The 24,518-nt window shown below is 44.8% G+C and overlaps 1 protein-coding gene and 1 long non-coding RNA gene across 2 annotated transcripts in view; one reads left to right on the top strand and one right to left on the bottom strand.

The window, feature by feature from the left end:
• Positions 1 to 140: 140 nt before the first annotated feature.
• Positions 141 to 17,136, top strand: LOC309691526. The gene is made up of 3 exons (XR_014272042.1): positions 141 to 583; positions 2,679 to 2,797; positions 15,787 to 17,136. It is a non-coding gene; the product is annotated as an uncharacterized lncRNA (long non-coding RNA).
• The window catches only part of mylka (myosin, light chain kinase a), a 46,137-nt gene continuing 26,080 nt past the window's right edge, over positions 4,462 to 24,518 (bottom strand). The window contains exons 18-35 of the mRNA XM_082509144.1: positions 23,882 to 23,998; positions 21,755 to 21,814; positions 17,170 to 17,217; positions 14,279 to 14,406; positions 14,027 to 14,183; positions 13,726 to 13,916; positions 13,532 to 13,646; positions 12,357 to 12,389; positions 12,146 to 12,236; positions 11,867 to 12,070; positions 10,231 to 10,448; positions 9,992 to 10,115; positions 9,749 to 9,901; positions 9,459 to 9,582; positions 8,965 to 9,055; positions 8,411 to 8,539; positions 8,174 to 8,286; positions 4,462 to 7,485 (exon numbers count right to left, since the gene is read on the bottom strand). Of these exons, the coding sequence (XP_082365270.1) occupies positions 7,357 to 7,485; positions 8,174 to 8,286; positions 8,411 to 8,539; positions 8,965 to 9,055; positions 9,459 to 9,582; positions 9,749 to 9,901; positions 9,992 to 10,115; positions 10,231 to 10,448; positions 11,867 to 12,070; positions 12,146 to 12,236; positions 12,357 to 12,389; positions 13,532 to 13,646; positions 13,726 to 13,916; positions 14,027 to 14,183; positions 14,279 to 14,406; positions 17,170 to 17,217; positions 21,755 to 21,814; positions 23,882 to 23,998 (2,225 nt within the window). The 3' untranslated portion in view covers positions 4,462 to 7,356. The remainder of the gene's footprint in view (positions 7,486 to 8,173; positions 8,287 to 8,410; positions 8,540 to 8,964; positions 9,056 to 9,458; positions 9,583 to 9,748; positions 9,902 to 9,991; positions 10,116 to 10,230; positions 10,449 to 11,866; positions 12,071 to 12,145; positions 12,237 to 12,356; positions 12,390 to 13,531; positions 13,647 to 13,725; positions 13,917 to 14,026; positions 14,184 to 14,278; positions 14,407 to 17,169; positions 17,218 to 21,754; positions 21,815 to 23,881; positions 23,999 to 24,518) is intronic.

The following is a 24,518-nucleotide window of genomic DNA, read 5'->3' as shown; positions in this document are numbered from 1 at the left end:
GTTTTGATGTCCGTGAGCTCATCCAGGTTCTCAGATGCAGCTTCAAAAACAGTCCAATCAGTGGAGTCAAAACAGTCCTGCAGTTCCTATGACCCCCTATGAGCAAGCACTTTGGCGACAGTGGGAAGGAAAAACTCCCTTTTAACAGGAAGAAACCTCCAGCAGAACCAGGCTCAGGGAGGGGCGGGGCCATCTGCTGTGACTGGTTGGGGTGAGAGAAGGAAGACAGGATAAAGACATGCTGTGGAAGAGAGACAGAGATTAATAACAGATATGATTCAATGCAGAGAGGTCTGTTAGCACATAGTGAGTGAAGAAGAAACACCCAATGCATCATGGGAATCAGCAGCCTACACCTATTGCAGCATAAGGGAGGGTCCAGCCCTAACTAAATGCTTTAGCAAAAAGGAAAGTTTGAAGCCTAATCTTAGAAGTAGAGATAGTGTCTGTCTCCCCTTCACTAAACTGGAGCTCAGCCTTCCTGGACAGTCTGCTCGTACGGTGACCTTCATATAAAGCTAGCAGTCAGCTAGCAGCTACATCCACCTGTGAGTCAAAGAGAGTCTTAATACTATTTAAACAGGTGAGTTGTAAAACGGTAAAGCTGCTGTGAAAGTGAAACTTATCTACACAGACCAAACAGTTTGTGTATCAGGCTGTAAAAATGTTTAGTTCTCCTGTAAAATTTTAACATGGGAGTCTATGGGGACTGATTCACTGCTGCCTCTGGTGGACGTCAGAGGAACTGCAGTTGATGCTTTTTCCTGTGCAATAGACTACTTGCACAATCACTTCCATGTTCTACTGGTCCTGCACAACTGTTTCTGGTGTGGTTAAACAATGGCGACGTTGTCCACCTGCTGCCTACAAGAGTTCCCAAAATTGAACATCACTAATCTTTATTAGATTAACAGGGTGACGACAACCCCCACCAGCAAATTAGATAAAGCATTTAAATTATGTGCTGCATCACACTGTGTATACACAACTATGAAGGTAAGAAAATAGACATTACCTGACAAAGTAACGTTATGTTACTCCTCTATGTACTTATATTACATATTTTCTTAGTGTTTTATGTTGTCTTGAACTATAGCTGGACTTTTCTTAACTAATGTCACTCTTGTTGTTAGACACCTTTAAAGTAGCAATAATGCGGCTCACTGTGGACTGGTGTATGTTGAATCAATGTGCCAGATCCTGCTCCTTCAAACTAACTGACAGGAAAACCAGGAGAAGAAAGAACTTGATGATTGGCTGTAGCAGCTGCCTCTGGAAGGTTAAAACAAAGGGAAACTGTTACTTTTAATCTAGGAACTAGTAACATTATGCTACTTTCCCTAAATGTTTTGTAATGGTTATGCATACCATACTGTACCATGGGCTAAACAATGAGCTGCTGTAGTACACAGGTGAATGTATGTAAATGATGATGAGGAGGTTTCTTCCTGTTAAAAGGGAGTTTTTCCTTCCCACTGTCGCCAAAGTGCTTGCTCATAGGGGGTCATATAATTGTTGGGTTTTTCTTTGTTTTCTTTGTATTTTTGTAGGGTTACAAGACCTTACAATGATTTGGTGCTATATAAGTAAAATTAAATTAAATTGAATCTTTTAAAGGCCCATGGTCCTTCAATCGTGCCTCTAAAAATATGAATAATAAAAAATACTAACTGAAAGTAATTTGAGCTAAACTGATAGTGAAAAATTTTAAACCAAAACTATGTTGAAATAAGGAATAAAACACTTTGGGAACTAAGCAAACTCAAAGTTAACCTAAATTTAACATTAAAATGTGAGAAATGCAAATGTGTCTGAAAAAGTTCAGATTTATTCTGTGGCTTCGTCAGCGTAAGGGAACAGCTGGAGTCATCGTCAGCTCAGAACACTGAGCACAAAACAAAGTCAACGAACATCTGCTGAACTTTACCAGTTTGAGTTTAAACTACAATAGACGGTGTGTGCGTGCGTGTGTGTGCGTGTGTGTGTGTGCGTGTGTGTGTGTGCGTGCGTGTGTGCGTGCGTGCGTGTGTGTGTGTGCGTGTGTGTGTGTGCGTGCGCGTGCGTGTGTGTGTGTGCGTGTGTGTGTGTGCGTGCGCGTGTGTGTTTTGGCTGCTGGTCAGTGTTTGTCACAGTTAATGAGGTCACCTGAGAGCACCTGGTTAATGGCCTCTCATTAGGAGCAGCAGCTCGTTAGTCCGTCTCTCAGGACAAACTGCAGCACAAACAGTTACATCATCATCTGATGTTTATACCTCTTTGACCTCTGACCTTCCCTCTCCTGGGCTCACAGGTACACATGGCAAGTGGATCCATTCAATACAAAAACAAACAGCATTTTTTCATCTAATACTTTATTGTTTCGTGATCATGTTTGACAGTAATAAATGATAAAAATCGATTTTGTGTCTGATCTTGTATCTGAGGAACATCTCTGTAGATACAGATCTCTATCTGTCTTCATAGAGACGTCTGACATGTTGTCCACTTGTCCACAGCTCCCCTGTCCCTCAGAGTCCTTTCTGCACTCGCCAGTCAGACCGTTTACTGTTCTGTTATTATTAGAAAAGGAAAAGTGCAAGTATTTAAATTATTATTAAAACTCTTTGGTGATATCTGAAGTTTTGCACATGAGATTTCAATTTCATAATCTTTGAAATGTTTCTTCACCTTAAGTGCAGCCCTAAAGACTCCCAGAAGCACTCTGAGCTCCATCAGACAGGACCATGGTGAGATGGTGGCACTTTATGGTCATTCTGGAAAGTGTGAAGCCTCATCTTAAATACTCTAGGAACAACAAGTAAGTAAGATTTTTAGGGCTGAGTAAAACAATTTTAGTTTTATCAGAAGTTGGAAGCAAATAAACCATTCCTCTGCAGATGATCTGTTAGCTGTTTGACAACTACTCTTTCAAGGATGTTTGATATAAAGGAAGGTTGGAGATTGGCCTATAATTAGCTAAGACTGCTGGGTCTAGAGATGCTTTTTGAGTAAAGGTTTAACTACAGCCAGCTTGAAGGCCTGTGGTACATAGCCGATTATTAGAGATAGGTTGATCATATTTAAGATCGAAGCATTAATTAATGGCAGGACTTCTTTGAGCAGTTTTGTAGGAATGGGGTCTAAAAGACACGTTGATGGTTTGGAGGAAGTAATTATTGAAGTTAACTCAGAAAGATCAATTGGAGAAAAAGAGTCTAACTTAACATCAATGGTACTAAGAGTAACTGTAGATAATATTACATCTGTGGGATGATTATTGGTCATTTTTTCTCTAATGATAAAAATGTTATTTGTGAAGAAGTTCATGAAGTCATTACTAGTTAACGTTAAAGGGATGGTTGGCTCAACAGAGCTCTGACTGTTTGTCAGCCTGGCTACAGAGCTGAAGAGAAACCTGGGGTTGTTCTTATTCTTCAATCAGTGATGAATAGTAAGATGTTCTGGCTTTGTGGAGGGCTTTCTTATAAAGCAGCAAACTATTTCTCCAGGCTAAATGATGATCCTCTAAATTTGTGACACGTCATTTCCTCTCCAGATTACGAGTCATCTGCTTTAGGCTACGTGTTTGAGAATTATACCACGGAGTCAGGTACTTCTGATTAGAGACCTTAGTTTTCACAGGAGCTACAGTATCCAGAGTCGTACGTAGTGAGGAGGTGAAATTATTAACAAGATGATCGACCTCTGTTGGAGCAGCGTTCAGATAGCTGCTCTGCTCTGTGTTGGTACAGGGCATTGAAGATGATAACAGTGGGGGGATTATATTCTTAAACTTGGTTACAGTTTGGCTGATGGACTCATTTTGTTAGGCCGGTCACTGCAGTGAACATTCAGCACTGTTCCAAGTTTTCTCTGTGTGGATATCGGCTCTCGCTGTGGTTCTCTGGAGTCCCACAGCCTCAGAAATGTCTCTAACTTTTTCCAGACTGATCGATGTCACTGACTTTGTTCCTCATCACATGATGTGCTGAGATCTTTGTCACACAGGTCTTGCAGTCATCAGGCTTTGGTGTAACACTGATCTCAAGATTTTCCCAAAAAACTCGAGCTCATTCATGAGGGGTAGCGATAGCTCAGTAGGCAGAGTGGTCGCTAGAATAGGAAGGTCGGTGGTTCCACCGAACGGCTACCCTGAGGTACCCTTGACTAAGGTACCGCCTCTACACACCACCCACTGCTTCACTGAGTGAGTGGGTTAAATGCAGAGGACGAAATATCCCACGTGTGGGACTCTAAAGGTTTGGAGATAAAAAAGATTTATTCAGAGACTCTGAATCAATCTTCTATGTGACGTGTTCTGTTAAAAGGTTTGGAAAGTGTTCATGCTTTAAACTGTTTTATTTCTGTCTATATGTGCAGATATTTAAAATGTCTTACAGACTCTCGCCTGTATCCATGGAAAGAAACAGTTTTTAATGCAACAACAAAAGTCTTAACCCTGAACAAATCACAACAACCTGGTTTTGTGATAAAGATTTATTTGGTATCTGTGAGTAACTACAGTCGTAGTGTTCTCATACATGTCATCTGCAGTTCATCAAACTGATATATATTTATAAAAATTAGAGAAATATAATCTACATACATCTAATACAAAAACAATCAGCCTAAGAGTGAAGTCACTGCTGGTCTGAGGTGAGGAGGGTTTAATAACCGTGAACAACATTAAGTGCAGGCGACACCTTTAAGAAGACAGATGCTCGAAAGATAATAATAACAAATCTGTGCATTAAATAATCTAAAAATAAAACATTCTGCAAACAAACCACCAAACACACGAACAGGTCAAAACATCATCGAGACAAAATCACACACAAACACACCGGTGACTTTTCAAAACACGTCTTTGGTTTCAGACTGAAACTTAACGAGGCCGTAAAGCTTAAAGAAGTGGATTCACCAACAAGCAAACAGCTGGAATGTGCAACAAAAGTCACGACTTTGACGCAGAGGCACGAAGATCAGCCGGAGACGGCACCGCGTGCTCACGCGCGTTTATCTGCTGGCTGCTGTCAGGACTGTGCTGCACAATCAAGCCTCGGCAGGTCGGAAAGATATTTCCATCTTTAAGGCGTCTCTGATGTAGACTCTTTCATTATGTTACTAATCAGAATACTTTATGAGTGTAGAGATCTTTAACTGTTGCAGATGGAAACAACAAATTTGTAGAAATATTTATATAATCTCATTTTGGCTGAGCTTACAATGCGTGGAGATGCATCTGGTCCAAAATCCTGCATTCAGGCAAAAATATGAACATTTACAGGATAAAATGTTTTATTGTGACATAGTGAGATAAGTACGATTATATCTGCAGCTCATGAAAAAAGGCTCAAATCTTAAATTGTAAAAAATCAGATTACTGTTGAACTTATGGTTCGATCTTCTCTCATCTGTAGGACTAAATGTTGCTTTCATTGGTCGACACCGAGGTAAAATCCTCTCAGCTCGCCGAAGCTCGCAGCAGGTTTTGTCCCTCGGTATGACAGACGTCAGCAGATAAAAAAATCACTCCGGCTGCTGTTCAGAGTGACGAGGCTCTGAGGCTCGCAGCGTAAGGCCGAGTCGATTTGAGCCCCCTGATGTCTTTTGTTGAAGCCGGCTGTCAAAGTCGCAAATAGAAAGAAAAGAAAGAAAAGTGCTCAAACAGAAGAAAAGAGCCGAGCTGACAGATTCAGCGTTTCCCAGCTGAACGCATCGGCATCCTCAGCCTCTTACTCACAGAGCTGCTCACGTCAGTGTCGAGGCATCTAATGACACAACTGAAGGACTTCATTACCCAGAAATCCTGTGGGGCAAAGTGTTTACTGAGCTCCAATTAAGTATGAAAAAGTGGACCTTTTCTACTCGTTCCCAGCTCTGTATGATCTGCAAGACTCACAGTTCATAATAATCCTTCTTTAGCTTACACTGGGCTGCGGCGCAGCTCTGTCACCTGCTGTTTCTTTAAGGCCTCCCTTCCTAAAAGCACTTCTGATTGGCTAACGTCTGGAAGCCTGCAGAGGGGCAGCTGTGTATTGAAATGAGTGATGAGATCACCTCAGTGTGGCGGCAGAAAAAAGGACATTGGTTTGTGAACCAGAGCACGCTGAAGTGTTTTTACACGCCTGATGGTCACAAAAAACCGAGGAGGTCCTCTTTAACACGGATGATTGATCAGTATCATTTTGGCTTCAGCTTCAGCACCAACACGATAAATGACTTCTTGCCTTCAGCTGTCATGCACCAGCAGCTTTTATTCACAGTTCGCCCTCCACTGTGGTGCAGCTCTGTGAGTATTCGGCTCATCTCCGCCTTCCTGCTCTCCACCAACTGCCTCATCTTCTCCCTCCCTTGGACTCCCACAGGGAGTGGGTCTCACATGCACGACCTCATGGTTGACTTCAGCTGCAGGAACTAGAGCTGCCACGAGTCTTTAAAATATACGCGTGTTTATAAGGACGGGGATTAGAACGCACTCTTGGTCGACGTTTGTGTCAAACAGAGCTGAAACACAGTCCAGGCTTTCTGGCCGTATTCTCACAAATTATTTAGGAAACTGTGAATAATTGTAGCAAACGTCACTGGCAGAGTGTTGCAGTGACACAGCTGCTGTGTGGCAGCGAGCATCATGTTTCTGCCTGACGAACAGCAAGAAACCACCACTGTGTGTGTGTGTGTGTGTGTGGCAATCATCAAACATGAAATCATTTCTCAGAGCAGACAGGAAATCACAGGCATGAGTCCATGTATGCTGAGAGGGCGGAGCCTGTGTTCTGCCTGTCTGAAGGAGGTGTGGTTTAGCACAATGTGGTGCGAGGCTGAAGTGGGCAGTTTGAAAAGTATCAACATTCAGTGAGTGTTTACCACAAAGTTCGTATATGGTTCCCCACACGGATCAATAAGCCACACCCACACAGATTTAACATCCTGAGCCCGATAAAAATATATAATGTGACATCAGAAACACGTGCAGCGTAAGAACCACGCTGATTATTTAGCGTTAGATATTTTTAACGCTCAGGACATTAAATCACTTCATCCATTTACTCCAATGATCCCAGGAGGCTGAAACGTTAAGATCACGACTCATCACTAAAAAAACAGAAACACAACAAAGCCTCATTAAAAATCTAACCTGGCTGCAGCTCTGCACATGCTCAGTGCTTCAAACCTAAGTGCTGCCCTGCTCACTAAAAACCAAACGCGAAACCTTCTGCATGTGAGGACAGGTGTGGCAAATATTCCCCACCTGTCCTCCAATCAGAACCTTCTCTGTGGGTAAGTTTCCTGCTCAGGTCCAACAGGTTGAGTGGGAGAGATTGTTGCTCATTGTTGCCTCCTCCTCTCCCTGTGGGAGTCCAGACAGTCGCTCCATTACTCCTCCTCTTCTTCCTCCTCCTCCTCTCCAGCCATCACCTCCACCAGCAGCTCAGCTGTGCAGGTCGCCTCCCCCAGACTGTTAACGGCCTTCACTGTGTACTTGGCATCATCGTCTCCTGAGACCTGCAGATTTATACGACAGATATGAATCACATGCTACCTTAATTATAACCTATCACATTAATTCTGCTTCGTGTTTCATGTTAAATGATTTCACTTAAAGACAAAACAGAAGAAAAGTGAGATTTTCAGTATCATCAATATGACGATGCAGATGATGTCAGCATGTTTCTGTCTTATGTTGTATTCTAAGAGACACTTAAAGGTTTTAATTGCTTTAAATTACATCAGATTTAAGTGAAATAACATCAAATTTCAACAAGACTGCTGATAATTATAAAATATAAAAGGTTGGGCCAGTAAAACTAAAACCTGGGGCAGTAAGGTTAGACACTGAATTATTACTGATATTAATGTCTTCACCATGATGATGTGTTGTTTTCATCAAAGCACAGGACAAACTCCACAGTCCTCATCTGCTCGCTGTCCTTCGTTGCAGCCGCCACAAACTCACTCATTCCCATGCAAGCTTAAAATGAAGGTATGCACACGTGCAGAAAAACACGTGACCTCTGCCTCATCCAGCAGATCCAGTCCTACAGTTACACGGTGGACGGTATAATCCGCAGAATACTCGATAACTAACTAACACCAGGCCCAGTCCATACTTAGACTGAAGTCAGTATATCTGTATATCACCAATCTAATGCATTTCAGTACAAAGCTGCCTAAGGTTTACATGACCTCTGACCTCTGAAATGACTAGGCTGCAGTTTCCTTCCTCATCGTAGTCGATCTGGAAGTGTCGGGTCTCTTTGATGGGCTGGTCGTCTTTGTACCACACCACCTCTGGATCAGGATAACCTGCAACAGCAACCGTTTCTTTATTAAAAACCACGTTTGCACAGTCGTTACTAGAAGGAAGAATCATTAAGACGAATGCTTAATCAGACCCTCCATCAGGTTTGGGCTACAAACATCGTTGTACCTTCTATCTTGCAGTCAAAGCGAGCAGCGCTGCCCTCCACCACCTCCACGTCTTTGATGACAGTGCTGAACGTCGGCTTACACTCAGTTTTCTGCTCGTACTCTAAACACTCCAGGAACTGGTTATCCTCTGAAAACACACACATGCTAGTTTCACATCTTAGTGAGGACATTCAGTTGACATAATGCTTTCCCAGCCCCTTACCATAAAAATGAAAGCCTGACCTTTAACCTAAACATAACCTAACTGTAACTTTAAAACAACCTCAAGGTTTGTGGGGACCAGCATTTGGACCCCAAAAGTGACTGTTGGTCCCTACCCCATGCCAATTTGTGGTACCCACAATCACATTTAAACACACAATCCTTCATCAAGGGCATAAATACTGTGTCTGTGGACAGACTGTGACACAGACACGTAAAGAGCCTGTAGAGAGGAGCAGGAACCTCAGACTGAAGGTCTGAACAGTAGACATGGGCAGGCCTGTGTAACTGTTGGCAGTCTGTCTGCGACTGGCACAGAACTGATGCTGCTTTCTGTTCTGGTCTTTCTACCTTCAGTGGGGGAGCCTTTCTTGGCGCTGACTCCAGCCATCATGGCCATGGATGACAATCTGCCGATGGCTCGAACAGCGTGACCCGTTTTCTACGAAGAAGAAGAAGAAAGATTCGCAACACAAATACAAAGACAGATGCAGCGACTGAGGCTATCGGTCTAACTACCAGTGACAAAAACATAAAAACATCTATTTGGAAATATTTTGGCTGGAAAAGGGCAACAAATGGGAAAATGAAGGACTTTCATGAACATCACCCCAAACAAAAATGAGTTGTACATGAACGGAGACCTCTGCACTTCCACGCTACGACACTTTGACCACACAACGCCAAATCTCACTCTATGATGCACGATGTCTGTCTGTGTCTGTGAACAAGCACGTCCAGTGGAAACGTGCGTGCATTCTCCGCATGGTCACTTATACTGATTTGTGAATAAATATATCTTTGTCCTGTGAGACTCTTGGGTCTCTGTCTGTCCTCGTGTTTACCTGCCACTTCCTCCTCAGGATGTACTTCTTCATCCTCTCCTTGGAGAGCTTCTTGGCCTTCATGGTGTTCGTGTCCTGTTTCAGCCAGGGGTGTTCGAAACACTGCGCGCAGGACAGCCGAGCCCTGGAGATGGATCGGAAACACTTTACATGAGCTAGACTTCAGGATTATTTATACTGGCACACTTTCTCCTACATAACACTTTCAGCTCCTGGTTCTCAGTTTTTCCAGCACAGTGTACCTACTAATATGGTTTCATGTAACACACTGATGATACACTAGGTCTTACTTCATGTCTTTTTTCAGCAGTTTGGTAATGAAGTCTTTGGCATTGTCAGAAATTTCATCGAAGGCTTCGTCCTCAAAGTCCCAGGTGGCTGAGGTCACATTGGACAGAGTCTCGTTGTCATTGTCGCCCATAAAGGGAGACAGACCGCTCAGCCTGAGAGGACAAACCCACGACAACGTCAGCCAAACTAAATCAAGCCAAAACAAAGCGTGCACAGATTGTAGCAGGCAGCTCTGCACTAACAGTATATAACAGATGACTCCTATGCTCCACATGTCGGTGGGATAGCTGATGGGTTCGTAGTTGATGACCTCTGGAGCCACAAACTCTGGAGTCCCGAACAAAACCTTCAGAGTTCCTGCGTTTTCTGTGGGAGGAAGCATCGGCCGTGTGATCACAGACAAACTGTTTATCTGCCGGACTGTCATTCCACACCCGCCTAACAGAACTCAATGAAAATCAGCGATTAAGTTTAAGGTTACCTAGCCGTCTGGCGAGGCCGAAGTCAATGAGTTTGATTTTGCTGCCAGTCTTGTTGATGCACATGATGTTCTCTGGTTTGAGGTCGAGGTGCACGATGCCCTGTTTGTGGATGAAGTTGACCCCATCAATGATCTGCAGCATGTATTTGATCACCTCTCTCTCAGTCAGCTCAAAGTCTTCATCGATGATCCGCTCAAACAGCTCCCCGCCTGAGATCCTGTAGACAAAGCAAGGGAGGAGGTCTTTGCTTAAATTACAACAGAACACATGGTGTTAAGTTATTTATCATTTCAAACCTTGTTTTATTTGTCAGTACGTTGCAATACAATCCAAAAAAGTTGCTTTCATTCGTCTGGATGAAGCGTTTATAGTGGGAGAAATGTTTTGTCACTCACCCAAGTGACAGGTGAGTCCTTACCTGGACGACTGAGCATGCATCAAGACATCCACACAGGTATACAGCTGCAGAAACACTGACCCCACAGGCAAAGATATTAGAGTTTTAATGCGCTGCTCTGTAACTGTGGACAGAAAGCCTCTGATGTCTTCTCTTTGCTTCTGGGAGGAACTAAACCAGACTGATGTTAAAATAAACCTAAAGCACCTCAACATCTAAATTTGACTTAATAACTGTAACAGCTTTGACATCATTTATTTCTCAGAAGTTTTACTTTATTTAATCACAGTAAACTGAATATATTTACATTAAAAATAAAGAACTAAATCCAGAGATATTAAACATGGTCCAAAAGCTCGATCTTTCTGTCTACAGCAGGGGTGGGCAGCTCCAGGCCTGGAGGGCCGGTGTCCTGCAGGTGGTCCTTGATCCAACACAGCGGATTCAAACGGCTAAATGACCTCCTCAACATGTCGTGAAGTTCTCCAGAGGCCTGGGAATGAACTAATGATTTGATTCAGGTGTGTTGACACAGGGTCATGTCTAAAACCTGCAGGACACCGGCCCTCGAGGCCTGAAGTTGCCTACCCCTGGTCTACAGCCTTTAACAGCGCCACCGTGTGGACATGTATGAAAGATGTTTTTCTTTTCTTGAGGGTTAGAAGACAAAACCATATTTCTGTAATGAGGCTGTCGCAGTAATGAAGCTGCTGAGGAAACGTTATCAGATCTCAGAGGGCGGATAAAAAACAAAACCTGACGGTAAATGTCTCGTTTCCTGCGCTCCATCAGTTCGGATCATGGCAGCAGATAGTCGCTGTTTACTTCATTTAGATTGTTTATCTGAGGAAACATTCTGTAATAAACACTGAACGTTTCCCGTGATTACGACAAATTATGAAGCCCACTACAAATTAGACACTTATGGAAGAGTTCAGCTGGAAATTTCAGCAGCTGAACAGTTTTACGAGAAAACAAAAAGTTTGGTGCCGCTGCTTCATCAGATCTAAAATCAACAGAGGAAATAGCTGCCCTCAAATCCCTCTCATGTCTGCTCACAAACTTATTTTCTGATACTTTGTGAAGCCAAAACATCTCAAGTCCGTTTACAGACCGGTCATGTTTTAAATCTATGAACCGAACAGACATTTACTGCTTCCATCCATCAGAGGCTGAGCTCATCTGTGACTCCTCACGGCCAGCTGCAGTCATGTAAGGAGATGTGATGGATCACTTACATCTCCAGCACCATGACGATGTCAGACTTGCCCTCGAAGGCGTCGACACACTGGACCAGTTTGGGGTGATGGAGGCTGTTCATGATGCCGATCTCCTGCCGGACGTTGTCCTTCTCCTTTGCAGAGTAGGCTTTGATGAACTTTCCGGCCCAAACCTTCTTTGTAGACTTCTCCACCAGCTTGAAGACCTGACCGAACTTCCCCCTTCCATGCAAACAACACTGTGAGAATGTCTACAGAGCTTAAGGTGCATGATGGGAAATGTGAGCGCAGACTTACGTTCCCAGCCTCTCCTCCACGTCGTACAGGTCCTTCACCTTTATGTCTGTTCTGATGGTAACATCTCTGTACTCCGGCTCTTTCTCTGAGTCTGACACACAGGCAACACACAGAGGTCAGAGGTCACAGACACGGGAGGACTGAAGATGTGTGAATGCTGTGTGAAGGTTAACGAACATCCGTGTGGGTATACAGTTAGTCAGTGTCATACCTTCATCCTCCTCCTCTGGCTCCTCTTGGTTTTCTGTTGGACGAAGCAGAGTTAGTTCAGTCAGTCTGGTTAGTTCATTCCTGATCACTGAGATGCAGTTTAGTTTGATTGGTTTAGTTGGTTCTGGTTTAGTTACAGGTGAACAGCTGGAGGTAGTGGTGGACCAGGTCTTTCGTTAGGAATCATCATGGAGCAGCAGACGTGATGAAATCAGACCAAATGTTAAGTTTTTTTTAATCACGACCCTCTCGTTCATCTTCTACCTCAGCAGCTCATGATTATGAAGCTTAGCTCAAGGGCACTACCGAGACTTTAGTGGCCTAAAACCAGCAACCACTTAAGTCAGGAACTGGGGTGAGATGATCATGACCACCTAGACCAACAGAAACTCCAAATCTATGATGAGTGACCCGACCAATGACCGGAACATTTGCCCAGGAAACAGTAGATCAGGATTATTTATGCAAGTATATAAACATAACATGTACCACCTGTCAAACTGGGTGTTTGTTACACCAGTGAGGCGCTCCTGTCACTTACAAAGCATCCTGCATCATGTTTCTGTTGTTAACAGTGAGATTTGACTCATCCTCCCATTTATCAGATTCCTAAACTTGTGCATTAACATAAACTCAGATTAACTGAGCACAGCAGGTCTGTTTCACTGGACATGAATTTGTAGCAGCTTCCCAATCTCTACAAAGCAGCAGTGGTTCCCAGTACCCACTGGCCTCCCTTCATAACATCCATTTGGAACCAAATGAAGAGAAAACTCGTCTCGGGGTCCATCACTCCAGCTTAAAGACAGCTTTATGCATCCAGATGTTTTGGTGTGAGCTGCACAGTTCTGTAGCTACGAGCTGTCTTCTCTTCAATGTAATGATTTCTGGTGCTCAAAGCATCAAACATTTATTTAAAGAACTGAGCAGGAAGCTTTCAGAAATCCTGAACCGCTTCCTTAAAACATGCAGTGAGCTTGGCTAAGGAAGATGTTTATGCTTACATCCCACCACAAGCCTCTCATCATGGACACGTCCTTGACTCATTCGTTTGGCAGACGTAGTTTGGCAGATAGAAAGTAGTTGTTGTGTTGATGTGTGATGAATGATCCCTGTAACCATCAGGACTTCAAGAAAGTTCTACATGCATCACCAACAACTCAAGGAACAACTCACCATCAGTGTCCACCAGTCCGACAGTCACAGGTTCAGATTCGGCGCTCGGCTCTCCGACTCCGTAGATGTTCTCTGCCCGGACACGAAACTTGTACTGCCGATCTGGGAGGAGGTTCTAGAGACAAACAGACACTTTACGACCCTTAAAACAGTCCTTGAACAGTTTCTGAGCCGTGCTGCGAGAGAACACTCACCTGTACGTTGTAGGAGGTGCTATTGCAGGACACCAGGTGTTTCCACTGCTGCTCCACGGAGTCCCAGATCTCCAGTTTATAGGACTGCACGGCGCTACCTCCATCGTAGGTCGGCCCGTACCACGACAGCGTCAGGCAGGACCGACGGATGTCTGAGGCCGCAGGAACCTTTGCTGGGGGGTCGGGTTTATCTGAGGAGGGGCGGGGATAGATGACGATGAACACAAGCTGAAAATATTAAATTTTGCAGCTGATTCTTTCAGGAATCATTAAACAGGAAGTGCAGACGCTGCTGTCTCACCGACGATGGTGAGGTTGAGGGCGGCCTGTCTGAGGCCGTAGCTGTTCTTCAGCTCGATGGTGTAGCAGCCACAGTGTTCCTGCTGCCCGCTGCCGATGGTCAGCCTGCTGCTGCTGTCGTTACTCTCGATGGAGATGTCATCTGACCCCTCCTGGATCTGAGCCCGAGACCGGAGAGGCAGGAGGACGCTTAGACAAACACTTAGACGTACCATAGCCTCAGCCTTAGTCTGTGTGTGTGTGTGTATCTCACCGGTTTCCTGAACTTCAGCCAGGTGCAGGTGATGGGCGGAGCTCCAGAAAACTTGCAAAGGATCTCCACTTTCTCCCCCGCCAGAATCTTCATGTCCTCAGGGAACTGCAGGATCTGAGGAGGCAGAGCTACACACACATATCAATAATCTATAATCAATAACAGGAGTCCTGCATTAGAGACCTTTAATAATAATTAAATAATAATTCCTTTAATAATAGTGTGGGAACTGACTGTGATCAATACTCAGTCGTGGAAAGAGGAAGAACAAAGTCGTCACCAGACTCCATGTTCTTTCTATTTAATCTGACAGGAGCTGAATGAAATCAGCAATCAAAGCAACTTCTGAATGAAAATTTCAGCAACAGCAGTTTTACCATCATCACATTGCTCCAAGGCACTTAGGCAGAGTTTAAGGCCAGAACTGCAGCGCCCCCTGCTGTCAGTCAGGCATTAGACTGACTTTGTTATACTTCAAATGCAAAGAAAGAAGTTTTGCCTTCATGACTTTGCAGTTTTTGTACATCTCTTTTTTATTATTGATTGATTGTCTGACTGTGCAGCTCTAAAGTGACACTAAAGGGCCAATCAACCCGCTCTTCCCTGCAGGAATAACAGAGACAGACACTAACACATGGGCTGTGTCCCAATTCAGGGTCTGCAGCCTTCAAGGCCGCATTTGAAGGCCGATTACGTCACAGCGACGGACGAAGGCTGTCCCAATTCAAAGGCTGCTCGAAATGCGGCCCTCAAATGTGTCCTTCATTTCCCTGAATTTTAAGGACGGGCCTGTGAAGCTTTCATGGCCCAACATATCCCAGACTTCATAGCGCGGCGGTGGGTGTAGAGTGAACTTTAAGTAAGTACTGAATATGACGTCACTTATTTATGTGCGAATGTTTAATAACGAAGAACATTAAACATTCCTGTTGGCCACATGTCGGCAAAGTTATGTGACATTAGTGACGTTTGTACTAACTTTGTTTTAAAGCCTTTACTTTATACGCCGTTCGATAGTCGACCTTAATCTTACAGAGAATGTGATGATTTATGGATAATTAAAGTCAGTCATATATCCACAAACACAACAAGCTGAAAGTCAGTGATGCTGCTCAGTTTGCAGTCCTGAACATCACGGCACAAGCAGGATTCACTGCACTGTTAATGTGAGCTGTGTTATATTGCTGCCTCTGTTCGGTGGTGTCGAGCCAAACGCACTTTAACGTGTGTTTGAACGAGCTGACGGTTCACTCGTTAAGCTGAAAGAAAGATGCTTTAATCACAGCAGTCACACATGTGTCCACTGCACCATCTGGAACTCTTCTTGTTTACACTCGTAATAACACAAACACTAAATCCTGCTTCTCTGTGCTGTTGTGTAGCAGTGTGTACACCTGAGACTGTCACCTGTCTGTCTGTCCTGCACTCTCTCTGTTTCTTTCTCTCTGATTGTGGAATAAAAGTATGAACATGTGTTTATAAGTTACACTTGTGTTTGAATCCTGCAGCTTATCACACATTTGATTTCCATGTGTGACGACTGCAAGTGTCCAGAGTGAGGACAGACTGAGGGACCCACTGCTGCACATCATCTGTGAGGCTTTGCAGCCCTGATGATCCACCAGGACAAACTCAGCAGTGTGTGAGGAAGAGGAGGAGGAAGAGCCAGCAGCAGCTGACAGATGGAGAGAATAGACAGACTGTTCCCTGTTTGTGAAGGACTGCTAGGAAAGTTTAACATAACTGTCTGTGCTGAATCAGTCTTATTAGGTAATGTTCAAATAATGTGATCATCCCAGTGTTTCCAGTGTGGGAGAAAGTACTCAGAGTACTCAGGGCCTTCAAGTTACACACTATGAAAGGCAGCAACAAGTTTAATGTTCAGAAACCTAAAGTCTGTATCAGCAGCAGAATGGAGCTAAAATAAATGTTGGTTTCAGTTCTATGAAGCTTTGAGGATTTTGGATCAGTAGCTGCTGTGTGTGTTGCATCATATTGCTGTAACTGTTTATATGCTTTATATATTCTGAGCTAAGTTGATCTATAGTGTTACATCATATTCTATAAGGATGTTATGTGTTTGTAGACTTTCTGCCCAGTTTGACCCATTTAGCAGACGTCAGCCTGTTTAAGGCTCTGATATCTATTCTGTGTGACTTACAGCAGTTATGACAGGGTCTGATTTTCTCACCCAATAAAGGAATATTTCATATATCAGTCGACTCTTCATTCTATCAGACACAGTTATCACAGCTCGCACATTTGCTTTTTACACATGTATGTAAGCATTGAGCCAAATTTAGTAATGACAACATATTAAAAGAACAATATTTGTCTCTTATATATAACACATCTGTATACACACTGTCACAGATACTTGAGTGTCTTTGAGTGAAGATTTATAATTTATAAATATAAATTTATAAATAACAGCAACTTGAATCTTTACTGAAGCTCAGTGTTTGGCACAGAGTTCATGTTCACTGCTGTAATAACTAATAATGATTAATATAATAACTGTAATATTGGCCATATTATATTTACATTACCAAAGTGAGATGACTCAGATAGCTCACATAAAAACAAATGAACAAACGATTTTCTCCTTCATCTCTGTCAAACACAGCTGTATGACACGTTTCCAGCTGTTAGTATCATGGTTGCTAGGCAACCTGGGCAGCGCGACGGAGGCTAGACCGTCCATTTCACAAGCCTCGCACTTTGGCCTTAGCGGTCTTTGAGTACGCGGCCCTTGTGGACCGTTAAGGCTGCAGACCCTGAATTGGGATACAGCCATGTTGTCCAGAAACATGCCCGCCTTTCCCATAATGCACCTGTCTCAGCAGGACCTCCCTGCCTGGTAAACATGATTCACTACAGGTGAGTCTCACCTTGTTTGGGCGGAGTCTTTGGAGTTGGCTTCTTTATTCTGGCTTCACCTGAAATAAGAACACAGCAGGCGGTCAGACACTTGAACCAGACGTTCAGACGAGCTGTGATGAGGAAACGTGTGGCTGTCATTTCACAGCAGAATCAGATCTACTGGAAACACAATGACTTATTCATGATGTCTTCTAAGCACCTCAGAGCCTTCTCAAAATCTCTGCAACCATCCAAGCAACGAATATTGTTGTACTGCACAAACTGAGCCCTGGACCAGATGATGCAGAGACCCATGAGGGTGCAACAAATTCAATAACCTCATTATGTTACTCTGGAGCTTCCCAACACCTCTGCAACTTCCACAGCGACCTCTAAAACCTGCCTTAACCTATTAAGACCGCATGACACGTGGACAGAGAATTTCAAGGTCTAAACATCCTTAAAACAGTTCCTGGCAAGTGTTCAAACAACCTTTCACAAAACCACCCCTGAGACCTTTAACAGCCCCCAAAGACCACTCAGACAGGACTACTGACATGTCAGTGCATTTAGAATATTTTTACCACCTCCACAGAAACTAAAATGTGTCGGTAAAACAAGGGGATAGCTAACTCCACGGAGACCATTAAACACATTCCTGGTACTTCTGGGAAATTAGTAACCGTTCTTTCAAGACCTCTAAAACCTCACTAAGGAGCTTTAATGAACTTTAAAATCTCCACCGGACCCTCTCCACGGTCCTCTGGAGCGTCTTTAAGACCTTGGCCAGCTCCAACTTTAAACCCTCCATAAACCGATTCAGGAGCTCTGAAACAAGTGGACAATCTCCTCAGTAATCCTGCAGACTTCCTCTGGAACCTTTAAAAACTCCAGAGACGCCTCATCAAGTTTCTACCATGAGACCTCTGAAAACAACTGAGCAGACAGAAACACCTCCCTGCACACACTGTGTCACATTATTCTTCCTACCTGCAGAACAGTAAAGCTTCATTAACACTACGTTTCCCATCAGACACTGCACACAGACCTGGTGACACTGTAAGCATCACACTCACAACAAAGATGAAATGATGACACTGAAGTGAGGACATTTACAGAAATGTTCCTCGTTTAGAAAAATCGCACAGACCGAATAAAATATGAACGAAATAAAAACGTGAATGTGCAACAAGCACATCTGAAACTAAGTGAAGAGTGTCATGTAAGTACAGACGGTTTTCCTGACTGCTTCCACACGTGTGTCTCACATCGTCCTGCTTTGTTGTGTTTTTATGGAAGCAGAAGACTCTGTGCGACAGGAAATACACAGCTTATACGAGCCTCTCTGAGTTTGTGTTCGTGAGGCTGTTTGTCTTCTTCTCTTTTAAATGTTTCTGTCATCAGCTGCTTTTCTTTTTTAGTTTAAGGAACTCTGTCCTCACAAAACATCTAGTAGAGGCAGGAGGAGGAGGAGAAGAATGTGAGACAGACGAAGAGCGTCTCTGATGACCGTACATGGACAATCTAAAAATAGTTCTGCTGGATGCAGCAAATAGTTCCTGGAGTTTGTTTTTCTTGAGATGGCTGCAGATGAAGAGGATAGAAGAACCTGTTCACGCTGTCTTCTTTCTTTGTTTCCTCCTTCAGATGTTTAAGACTTTCCGCCTGACCACACCACAAAGTCTGCTGTTACCATCGGTCTGGAGCTCAGGCTCCGTCCTTCCAGCCTCGCTGCTTTGGCTCTGTTTTCCTTTGGAAACACAAACACGAGGATTTTCCAGCACAAAGTTATTTTTGCTCTTGCAGAAACTCGCAAAACAAACTTGAAGCTGCTACAGTCGAAAAAAGCAGCTGCTCGCTTCACGCCCCAAATAAAAATGGTGGATGTCATCAAGTCGCTCATGGCGCTGTGACGTCCTTAACACCGGCCACTCAGGTCCCAGTGACGTAGTGACATCATCAGAAGGTCAGCACTAGTTGCACGCTTGGCTGGTTTTTGTTACTTGTCTGCAGAGAAAACACACGCACACACGTGCACGCGCACACACGCACACACGCACACACGTGCACGCGCACACACGCACACACACGCACACACGCATGCACACACACACGCGCACGCGCACACACGCATACACACACACACGCGCACACACGCACACACACGTGCACACAAGCATACGTTCACACCTGCTTTGGAAGCAGGACGGTTTGTGTTTCCTGTCAGTAAAGCTTTAAAACGAACCGCCTGGTGAGCCGAGCCTCTCTCTGACCGACACTCCGACTTTCACTTTCATGTGTGAAGCTCTGACCTTTGAACCGCGGTGACTGTCTGAGCTGCAGAATCAGACACTGAACCTTAGTAAGAAGCTGATGAATGTGTGCAGGAAACACATTCAGTCTGAGCACTCGACATCAGTGTGTGACCACGCGATGCTTCAGTATGTACAGCGGCCCCTCCCCCGTCTGTCAGCAGGTTAGTATGAGAAAGCTCAAGAATGAGGAAACACAAACAGAAGCTGAGCTCTGAATGTCAAACTGTCCTCACAAAGACAGGCGAGCACAGGTCTGCAGCTTTGATATTAATCAGCTGACGGTCAGAGCTGCACTCTGATTGGCTCCTTGCTCTGTCAGTCACAGGAAGCACTTCTGTTTTTACTTCTGCACTGAAAGTGAAGAACTCAGTGTTCCTGTACACGCCATCCCAAAATATCAGCTGCATACCTGCTGACACGCCGCTGCAATAAGAGCCCCTGAAAACATCCCCCCGACCACATGGGGTTTTTAAAAGTTTTAACAATGTTTAGCCCCGCCCACTCGTAGCTGCAGACTAAACTGACAGGTGAGAGTGAGCAGCACCTGCAGCAGATGGTTAGGACACAGGGAGCAGCCTCTCCGTTTGTCTTGTGCTCAGTCTTTACTGTAACTGTGTTTCAGGGTGGAGGCTGACACATGCACACACGCTGCACCGCACAGCCTCCAACCTGCTGCGTGTCTCTAAGCTAACGTGGGCCCAGCAGGCGGACGAACGGCTTCACTCGACACTTCCACGCTTTTAATCAGCACGCAAAGTAAAACAAAGTCTGTCAGAGCGCGAGAGTCAGAAACCAGGCCTTAAATGGAAGTGGGAGAGGAGCAGCGCCCCCTCCCCGACATCATCGCCCCGTCCTTCCTCCCTCTGTCTGCTGCTAAAACTCTGCGGTCTCCGAGAAGTGACTGAAACCAAAGCAGGAGCCGAGCTCCGGTCTGAGAAACTCTCAGCTCATGTTCAGGTAGATTCAACTCTGAGTCTGTTCGCATACATGTGAACAGACAGTTAAAGGTCAGGGGTCAGCGCCGTGGAGAGGGTTTCAGCTTTGAACGCAAGAAAAGTGTCTGTGGGCTGTGATATGAACCTGATCAGAGCAGAACAGGACATCCATCCACAGCAGTGAGCCCACTGAGGCATGCACACACACACACACACACACACACACACACACACTCTGAGCAGGAAGGATTTAGAGTTGGATCATAAAGATAAGAGCAGATTTTCCACTGAGGGCTGCAGACAGAAACATGAAGCTGCTGCATGTCAGAGTGTTTTTGTATGAAGTTACTGTTCAAGCACTCACACATTCAGCGCTGTGCAGATACAGAGAGCAAGAAAACAACAAGTCCAGAAACGTCTCATCCAATAGGAAATGTTTAACTCTTTCATTTATTTGTATCTCTATTGTGATTGTTTCATGAAAGAAACATTTTGGTCACACAACACAACTTACTCAGAGTGAATAATTATTAATCGTAGCTTTGACATCAACTGTTAGTACAGCCAGGAACTTTTCTACAATATGGTCCTGTTTAAAACCCAAAACCTTTCATTAAGGTGAAACTTTTAAAAGAGCAACAACACTTTCTTTTATTCTGAAGAGTGATCTTAGGATTTCTACCAAAGCAAGACTTTTATCTCTTTGCATACAGAAACATTACGACCAATCAGGACACAGCTACAAACCAGCTGACCAATCAGGACACAGCTACAAACCAGCTGACCAATCAGGATACAGCTACAAACCAAACAAAGTTACTACTTGTAACCAAAAAGTTGTTGTTTGTAGCAGACTGTGTGTTTTAGCCCGCAGTGTCTGCACAGTTTGTTTCCAGGTGAGACTCATTCATGATGCACAGGTGTGACCCCTGCAAGGAACGTCTCCAGGCTGAACATGTTTATCATCTACAGGGGGAGTGTGTGTGTGTGTGTGTGTGTGTGTGTGTGTGTGTGTGTGCGTGCGTGTGTGTGCGTGTGTGCATGTGCATGCATGTGTGTGTGTGCGTGCATGTGGGTGCGTGTGTGCATGTGCGTGTGTGTGTGTGTGCATGTGGGAAGCAGCAGGGCTGATGGGAAACGTAGTGTTAATGAAGGTTTACTGCTCTGGAGGTAGGAATAATAATGTGACAGTGATGAAGGAACTGATGTTTCCAGTGATACACAGAGACTCTTTAAAATAGAAACACCCGCCTGAGTGTGTGTGTGTGTGTGTGTGTGTGTGTGTGGGAACCAGTGATCCCAGCCTGCAGCTCCTTATTGGGACAAAAGGAAAGAGGCTGCTGCTGCATATTTTGGAAACTCACTCTCTGAGGTTGGAGTCGCCTTCTTGGACTTCTTGTCGGCCGGAGAGTTTTCAGCCGGGTCTGCAGGACACAGAGAGACAGAGAGGGAGGAGTTAACACGTGCACACACTCAGGTGCTCTCTGAGAGCTCCACAGCCGTGAACCCCAACACAAACATCAGAAACCCTCCGGCAAACACTGAGCGTTCACCTGCAGAAAATTCATATTTTATTCAAACTGAAAAACAAAATGTGTTTTTACAGAGCTCAGACATTTCACATTCTGCTCTCCGACATGACGTACATCACTGAGCACATTCACTGAATGCTGCGTGGACCCAGAGAGGGTGTTTGGTAACACGCCGCTCAGTGAGACTCAGCGAGACGACAGAAGTTCGAGTCAAGTCGTGTGAGTGCAGAAAAATGCCACCGGCTTTTTGTGAGGGAAACCAGCGCGGTGCTGCATTCAGGGACGAACTATCAAAAAAGTCACTGCTCAGACTCAGAGAACCCAGGTACGTAAATAACAACCAGGAGGCATACACATGTAAGCGTGCACGGGACTCAGTCCAGCCTGAGTTAAGGTCCTTTCACATCGGACGCAGCACAGCGCTGAGCTCTGAAACCCATTCATGTCTGTTGTTTGCCTCGTGCAGCAACGGTTTTCCAGCGCAGCACAAGCACAGGTGCAGCAGAGCGCAGTACTCGCGTGTGTCGCACCTTTGTGCTACCAATAGAAACTAAGTTCAACTGCACAATGAAGGAAAGCGTTCTGTGTGTGTCTGAGTTCGGTGAACTGTTTGTCACAGGTTTACGTGCACGTACGGGGAACTGCACAGCTCTGCAGAGGGAAAGCAGCGTTCTGGAAACGACGCATTCTTCACTAGTCAGGACAAAGCTTTCTTCTTTAGGATGAGGGATACGTTTTTATTAAAGGTTTGGACATAATACAACACAAACTGTCGTAGAGGACACAAAGCGACAAGGTGCAGGCGCTTCTCGTATATGTAGAGCAGTCGCAAAAATGACGTACAAGCAGAGCGCAGCACAACACAAATTTTGGATCCTTCGCTCTAGTTTGCAGTGAGACATGCTGCGTCTGATGGGCCGTCAGGCTGCAGTCTCTGGGTGCTGTCTGCACGGACCCGGTGCACAGGCGTGAGACGATCCTGGAGGTCTCAGAACTGAACCACAGTGTTCACACAGCCGGACACTTTCTGTGGTCTCTGGAAGTCACTGCTGTCACTTCCTTGACTTCCTGTCCAAACACAACATCACAGATTCACAGCACATGGTGGAGCACAGTTCATCGTGTTTCCATCGCGAACTCTGCCTCTGTCCTCGCCACGTTAACTCACAGCAAAGAAAGAGCCGAGTGTCCTCGTGCTGCTTCAGTCTCAGGTGTCCATGAGCACCACAGGACTGAGACACACCTGAAACAGCGGCTGCGTCCGTGCTGCAGGCTGGACCACGGTGTCCGTGCTGTTCTGGACACAGCACACCGAGTCTGTGGTGTTCGTGTTTAAAACCAGCTGACTAAGCCCTTTACAAACAGCTGATGTCCTGACGACCAGCGCTAACCCGTCTGCAAACAGGAGCCGATCTTTGATAAAGTCAAACTGTGTTTGTGTTCGTTGGTTCTAATGACAGGAAACCCAGCTGACCAGCGCTGCAGCTTCTGCTGCATCACTCTTCCAGTCCAAACCACTGCAGCGACCATCAAAGAGAGTGGGCGGGGCTAACATGACCCATGAATGCTGATGTTTGTGTGATCTTTCCAAAGAAGCAGAGCTGCACTGCTGAACAGAGTCGTGTGTTCAGGAGGCTCGACTCATCGGTTGGTGTCTGAGAGTCAGCGCTGATGACGGAGTCAACAAATGTTCGTGGACACAGCAGGAAGTAAACAAGCTCTTTGGTTTAGGACAGATTACGACAAACATATCAGATACATTTCAGATCTTCATTCAGACAACAAAAGTACACTTTAAAGTTTCTCTCACAGTTTGAATGCTTTAAACCTGCGTCTACATCAGGATGCAGGAGGAAGAATAACTGTAGAGGAAAGACCAGAAGAAAAAAAACAGCAGAAGAAGAAGAACATGCGGCACTGAAGGAAAGGTCTGAGACAGGACCAAAGCTTTGTTCTCACCGTCTACCAGAACCGTGCAGGAACACTCGGCTTTGCCTGCCGAGTTCTCGGCTCTGCATTTATACTGGCCTTCATCCTCTGGCAGGGCTTTGTCTATGGTCAGAGAGCACAGGCCGCCTGCAACACACAACACAGCACAATATAACACAACCCACACAGGACACAGTCAGATCAGCACGAGGTCAAGTCTCATTTCTTACATTCCACAAAGTTAATCAATAAAAATGAAGGTATGACTCCTTACACATTTCATTTACTACGAACGAGCTATCAGAGTGTCACATTCTCCACCCTTTTAGACGCCATGTGAGACTAAAGGCCATCCTCCGCTGCCGGTGCGGCATCCTTCAGAAAGGCTTTCTTCTTCCTTCAACACGTGTTAGAACATTTCTTTGCTTCAGACAGAAGGACAAGCATCACACTCCTCTGCCTCTCACTTTGATCAGTGAAAATAAAAGCTTTCCCTGTTAATCAGACTCTGTGACCTGAAAGATGGTTTTAAAAAAATCTTTTAAAAGATTGTTGTTTTGGTCGCCTCCGTCCTGTTTGTTCCAATCAGAACCGAGATGTTTAAAACTCGATCGGCCAGCCGAGAGTTTAGGGAACCTGAAGTTTACAGGACGGGACAAAACTGAAG

Source organism: Aulonocara stuartgranti, assembly GCF_965226115.1.
Source record: "Aulonocara stuartgranti genome assembly, chromosome: 16".
NCBI lineage: Eukaryota > Metazoa > Chordata > Actinopteri > Cichliformes > Cichlidae > Aulonocara > Aulonocara stuartgranti.
This window is presented reverse-complemented; position numbering and strand designations above follow the sequence as displayed.